Source organism: Callionymus lyra, chromosome 2, assembly GCF_982586985.1.
Source record: "Callionymus lyra chromosome 2, fCalLyr1.hap1.1, whole genome shotgun sequence".
NCBI classification, from domain to species: Eukaryota; Metazoa; Chordata; class Actinopteri; order Syngnathiformes; family Callionymidae; genus Callionymus; species Callionymus lyra.
The window spans coordinates 22,834,753-22,841,583 of NC_141819.1; the positions used below are offsets into that span (position 1 = coordinate 22,834,753).

The following is a 6,831-nucleotide window of genomic DNA, read 5'->3' on the forward strand; positions in this document are numbered from 1 at the left end:
GATTTTAGGTTATGCCACATCGAGAACTGAAGGTCCAACTAAGATTTGTGACAAAGGATAATGGCAGAGTCCAACTCTTACTGGAGGTGAATTCAACTTGTATAACTGTCATGATGACAGTCATACTGAACTTGTAGTCTATAGTTACAGGTTCAAAACCCCACACTGACACATGATACCCTGATGGATACAATCCAACACCTTTTCCAAATCTACTAAACACATGTGGAGTGATTGAAGATGCTATTACAGATAAAGATTTGGTCCACTGTTCCTAAAAAAATGATGACGTAAATAATGATGCTTTTTACTATTGAAACACGTATGTATTGTGAGCTTAATGTAAGGCTTATAGTCTGGCTAAGGGTTGGGCTAAAGCTACTGAATAACTTTTCTTGATATAGTCAGTTATAGTCTAGAAAATTCAAGTCTAACTTATCGTACTGGTGACCCAGCTCACGTTTAGGTAAGGTTGGTGCTAATGCTAATATTTATTATGAAGCAATTGTTTTGCTGAAGCTAATATCGGGAACCAAAGTACATTTTTTTGTGAGGCTAAAGTATTAAACCAATATTATTTTAATGCACAAACGAATGCTTATTTCTCTAAGGTTATTGTTGTAAAACCTTTCTACCATCTCAACACTTTAATGGCTTTTAAAAGGCGTGAGGTTTTACTCTGACCCCTTTAGGGACACGTATGTAAGCATGTTAACAACCTAGATCATGACCCCAGAGTAAGAGGTCAAGAAGAAAAAAAAAAGTTTCTTAAAACTATTAAAGCACCTTGGCTTCAATATTATTGACCACAGCCAAATAAATGCAAACATTGTTTTAAGATTTAAATGTGATACAGTTTTAATCACAAATGGCGTCATCTCCTGTACAAACATCAATTTGAGTATTTCATCAGCACAAAGACAACACCAGCCATTTACGATATATATCTGCCTTGACTTTATTAATGCACTGTACAGTATTTCATTTCCAAAGAAACTTTTGTACTACAGGACAATAATGGCTGCCATTTACTACAAAAAGTCGCATAAATAATTTAAATGTGTAAAATAAAAATAAATATGCAGTTCAATATTCATAAGTCCTTCCTCGTGTGTCCTCCCTTTTTTTCCCCTCTCGAGGGGATTCGAGTGCTAAGCTTTGAAATGTCCCATCACTGCAGCTCTTCACATGAAAAACACTTTTTCTAGTTGCTGCTTCCTCGTTCCACTCATGAGCGGTGGCTCTACTCCAAGTCTCAACCCGGAGCACCATCTGTGATCTGATTCTGTCAGTCATAAACCATAGCGGGAAAGAAACTTGATTGGGATATGGAGAGCTTCTGGCTCAGCTCACTTTTGTAGATAAATCGGGAAGCAGTGTGAAGGAAAATATGCTGGACAGCCAACGAATATGGCTGCTTTAGATTTAGTTGCTGCACCTACATGGTAACCAACTGAGCTATTTACAGAAGACGTATAGAAAGGAGTGTAGGTGTCCCGGAAGCCTGTGGGCCAGATCCACAGCAGATCCACAGTCGCTGCTCTACTTGGCCCATCAAGAAAAAGAATTCTGGTTGTGGGTGTTCTGGTGAAGAATCCCGCCCGAGGTACTGCACAACAAATGCTCCGAAGCCTCCTACACACATGTGATTCTGACAAACAGGAACCGGAGAGAGGAAAGGAAATGACTTTTTATGACTCAAATGGTAGCGCAGTACTTATTTAGTAATTACGAGGAGTCGCAGGAATGCCCTGTGCCCCCGACGTTCACTCGGACCAATTTGTCTCCAGGAGCGCTTCCAACATCTACAGGCCCGGCGGAGGTGAGGTGCCGACACGCTCCGCCGCTTCGGCCCGAGCGCTGGGAGGCGTCTAGGAATCCTGGAGATCCTACTGTGTAGCTCTTCATCCGCTGGATGTTTGCACAGATGTGTTTCTGAACCTCTGGGATGTTTTCTCGTAATGCTTGAATTGCGTTTTATGACAGATTAGAAACCCAGAAAAGTTTTTGCTGTGTGAGTAAGTGAATGATTTTTGGCTTTGATGTCATGCATATGAGCCCCTACATTGGCGACGTATGGCTTTAAGACGGACTTCAAATCAGAGCGAACAATAGCTTATCTGTACATTTTTTCCTCACACATTCCCTCATGGGAGGTACGTGTGATTTATTCGCTTTGGTCTTTTCCTAGATATCGGGGGAAGATACATTAGAATGAATTCCCAATCAACGGCGTGTTGTTGTCCTTGGTCCGGTCTTGAGGTAAGCGCTTCTTGCTGCGCTGGGCCTTCGGCGGCTCCTTCGGTTCCGACTGGTTGTGGTGGGGCCTGAAGCGCTTGCACTTGCAGGACGTCACCACGCGGATTTTGTAAGTCCGGGTGTTGCCGGTGGGACACTGGAGCTGGACCCGACGGGTCCGAGAGTGCGCCGGTATGCAGCGGTAGTCGGACGCGCTGCTTCTCCACCACTTCCCTCGCACGATCTGATTGGGCATCAGGTGAGCGGGCAGGCACTGGCCCGAGCACACCAGCTCCTTCACGGGCTTCGCGCTCCGGCAGGAGCCGTCGGTGATGTAGCGCGTCGATCGGAGCTCCCGGCAGCTGAGCTCCGAGGCACCTGCGTGGACGAGAAGGAAACGTTCAGTCTGGACTCGGCCCAACACAAACACTTGGAACAGGTTTCAACGTGGCAGCGATCATTTTTTCTTAGTCTCAACCCGCCAACATAAACTTGCTGATTGTGTTATTTGTTAAACGACTGAACGGTAGAAAACATTAACTGGATTAAAATTGCACCAGAGGGGGGCGACGCATTTTCATTTGAGTTCTTAAACATCGCCGTAAAAACTGCAGTACATTTACAACATTCCATAAACTTCACTTTCATACCAAACCCGGAGATCGACGGCGGTGAGATCAGAGTTTGATTCATGGTGCGATCATTAAGCGGACGGCGGGCTTGACAAAATAAAAGCAGCTGGCAGCAATCAGCTGATAGCAAACCCAGATCCTCGAGCCATTTAACAGCTCAATCAAACCTAATGGAGAGCCGCAGGACAGAACTGGCATACTCGCCTCGGCCTCCGGGAAAACGTATGTTCCGATAGACTACTTGACGGCAGCCCTACCGTTTGGACCACGTTGGACATCTGCCAGTCTGACTCGAGACGACGCACACAGAGCCCGGGATCGTATGTTTCGGCTGTTTTACAGGCGTATGCACGAGTTATTGTGCCGCAGTTTTTGTTTAACAAGCACGGTGCAGGAAAGGTCAAAAGGAACTGACGGTTTAGAAACGATACACGTACAGAGGGATCTGTTTTCCTACGGCTCATTCTTCACAAATAAAGACCTGGACAAAGGATTTATGTGTGAGGACTTCCTCTATTTCCTTTTCGCCGTGAACCTGATCTGCTGTTTTTCTGCAACATCTGAACAGAGGTAGCAAACAAAGACTGGAGAATACAGAGCGGCAGTTTTCAACAATGGTCAAAGAGTCGGGTCATCTTGTCTGCGGAAAACCATTTGGCGTTTTTTTTTTTTGTCCCCTTGTGATAACTGAGTAACGAAGTAACAAATAACAATCCAATGGATGAGCTGGAATAAAGAGGTAGATTATGATATTATGACTGGATGCACCTGTTGTTTGTGGCCTTTTGACTCCTTGACATTTAAGTTTGATGTTGAACTCTAAATTCAACCTGGGCAAACAGTGGCCTGTGGGCCAGATGTCGCCTTTTCAATGTAGAAATGTGGCCCTCGTGAGGTCAGAGTGAAAACTATGAGACTTCTACTTTGGAAATGTTTCACTTTGCCCACTAACTTAATTGTTTTGTATGTATTTTTTAACCATTTTTACCATCTGAACTTATCTGTAACTTGTTACAGTCCTTTGTTTTAAGACATTTTTGCTCAATTTCTATTTGTCCTTGTTGAGAATATGTATTGTCCCATATAAGATAATATAAAGAAACTTTGGAATAAATGTTTTTGAAGTGATATGTGTAACCATAATCAAATAATATGTTTAGCTTCATTTGTCATTTGGCCATTATATTAAGGATATTTGTCTTGGTGCCTTCTTTCTCTTGGCTTTATTACGACAGTCACAGATTGTTAAGCTTTGGGGTTGGATTAGAACCAGGTGTATGTGATGTAAAAATTACTTTTCACTCCAGCAAGGATATAGATATTTATTATAATGGTCACACTATACTTAAAAGATACTTAAAGACATTCTGAAGACGTGAGAATGGTGAAGGATAAAAGATGTATAAAAAAAGGATGGCGTTAACACCCGAGTACAGAAGTGAAGGAGAAAACCCTTGAGCTCAGTGATCCGCAGCACAACCCCTGCTGGTGAGAACCACAGAAGGATTATATCATACCCGGATCACAGATAGTCTAGGGTTATAGGTCGAGCACTGATCACCCACTGGTTCAAATTTTAGCCTGGATTATGATAGAGACACACGTGTGATTCATTGGGGCTAAAAGGAAGATTGAATCCGCAACCTTCTCTGAGCTAATGTGAAGTGGATTAAAGTCTTTATTAGGTTTTGTTTAATAAGGAAATGCTGTGTTGTAATTATTTAAGTATGACCAAGTGAGTTCAAACAGAAGCTATGATTCTATTGAAACATATAAAAAATACATAGAACTGTTGATATAATAATTTGTTATATGTATTTATTGCAACATAACGCTAGGGCAAACGGTCAGCTATTCTGTTGTGTGACTCCGCTCAGAAAACAGACCAAAGCCTTTTCCATGACCCCGTCCGGAGTCACCCCAGGACAAGACGGATGAAAGAGGTAATCCTGTGGATTATTATTTTAGTGAGTACGGATTTGTTGTCCCATTCTTAGAGGCTACTTAGCCAAATAATTGTGTTGTTGTCGTTGAGCATGTGATTCTGAAGGCCGACGGCTCGAGTGCTAAAAACCACAACAAATAGAAATCAATCACACTATTAGAGGTCAGTTTAGGAATTTGCTCTTTTCCCTAAATTGAATCTTTGATCACAAATCGGAGCCACAGTGATTGAATCAAGGCGAAGGGGTGAGAACAGAAACCGTTTGACTTCATGAAAGGGAACATTTCTCTTGGATGAAATCACAGAAAATAAAACTTCTGAGGTAGTTCTATCGTATAAACAGTAGATGTTTGAATCTCTCTTAAAATAACAGTTTAGATGGTAATAAAACAACAATTATTTCATCATCGCAATAATGAGCATCAATTAAACATGCTGTATATTACATTTACTGGGCATTTGTTTTTAATGAGAAAAGTGACCAGTGTATCTACGTTGCATTTGATTTTTACATTTACAGAAAAACCATAACAATGCATGCAAGCGTGCGTGTGACAGCGCAGAGAAGTTTCTAAACTCCTGACCACAGCTTAAGGAAAGAATTTCACACTCAAGCTTTAAAAAACGTATCATAAGTGCAAAATATCTTTTTCAATAACGACTATTCAGATATGGCTTCTTTTTTTTTCTTCAAGTGACCGAAAAGATAAAGTGCTACAATGATAAACAGTTGAATGAGGAAAAACCGGTGTTAGAATTACTGGTTGTATTTTATTATTTTATTTAATGTTTGCCTTTTTATGGAATATGGAAATATCTATGAATCAACCATAACAAATAAATCATCAATACTGCTTTCAATCACATATTGACACTACATTTCTTCAGGAATTGCAGCCTAAATATCCAAAAGAAAATATAGAACAGATAAATATATTGAATTCGCTTAATATCTAAATTAAAATAAGTTTTTTATTTTTTTTATTTCTTAAATTAAGTCAGAGAGTTGTAATAAGTCAATATATATTTGAACACTTACTGTAAGAGACGGTGTTTGTATTTCTTCCTCCATTCTTCGCTCGGTTATTGACCGTGTTATTGTTGCTTTTGTTGTTGTTGTTGTTTTGGTTGCTGTTGCTGTTGCTGTTGCTGTTGCTGTTGCTGTTACTGTTACTGTTACTGTTGCTGTTGCTGTTGCTGTTGGATTCTTGAAGCATCTCTTCGTGTGGAGCTCGACTGTTCCCCCGGTATTCCGGTAAAATCTCGGTGCCATCGTTCTTCAGTACCTTCCATCCCCTGGCACTGGAGCAACATCCCTGGAGGAGCAGCAGCAGCAGCGCGGAGCTGTAGACGAGCTGAGCCGGAGACACCTGCATGATGGCCGGGCAGAGAAGAGCGCACAGACGGAGGAGAGACGGAGGCGGTGATGCGTTCAGGGTCCAGGCTCCGACTGGGACTGGGGCTTTATAAAGCCGGCGTTTCGTCAAAGTCGAACAATTAGGCTCTTACTCAAAGTGGGAGGAGTTGAACCTGCTCTCGAGATTCATTGAGAAACGAGAAGGTGGGTGTTTGGTTCAGGACAGGATTAACTCTTTCATGACACACCTGTCGTCCTACTTTTGTCATTTACGCACAAAAATCTGTTTCTTCCTCTCTTAGATTTATGGTCATCAGCATGAACAGCTCCAGTGACTCTGGGACCCTGGGCAGAAACCACTCCGGGCCCCAGTCTTAAAGGTTAGTTCACCCAAAATTAAAACTTTTTCTACTCATTTTATACTCACTCTCATGTCGATGAGGGGTTGATGTTATTTTTTAGAGAAATCCATTCATTTTTAAAATCTAAATTGTATGTCCATTTTAAAGTAGTCATCTTCATCTTCATTAAAATAACACAATTAAAAACATCCAAATATCTCCACGGTGCTCAGACTCCACAACAAGAACACACCAAGATAATTATTTAACTGCACCTTTCTTGTTATTTTTGTAAATATGATTGTGTATATATAATAT

The 6,831-nt window shown here is 41.3% G+C and overlaps 1 protein-coding gene across 1 annotated transcript; it reads right to left on the minus strand.

Annotated features, from left to right (window-relative positions):
• Positions 1-942: 942 nt before the first annotated feature.
• Positions 943-6,250, minus strand: sost (sclerostin). The gene is made up of 2 exons (XM_087784138.1): positions 5,855-6,250; positions 943-2,616 (listed from the first exon to the last, which is right to left on the minus strand). The coding sequence occupies exons 1-2, from the start codon at positions 6,189-6,191 to the stop codon at positions 2,210-2,212; spliced, it is 744 nt and encodes a 247-aa protein (XP_087640264.1). The 5' UTR covers positions 6,192-6,250; the 3' UTR covers positions 943-2,209.
• Positions 6,251-6,831: the final 581 nt, after the last annotated feature.

Excerpts from the sequence above, each read along its gene's own strand:
- sost (XM_087784138.1), bottom strand. The coding sequence starts at position 6,191 with ATGCAGGTGTCTCCGGCTCAGCTCGTCTACAGCTCCGCGCTGCTGCTG. Across the intron at positions 2,617-5,854 it reads TACAAACACCGTCTCTTACA|GTGCCTCGGAGCTCAGCTGC; the intron begins GTAAGTGTTCAA and ends TCGTCCACGCAG.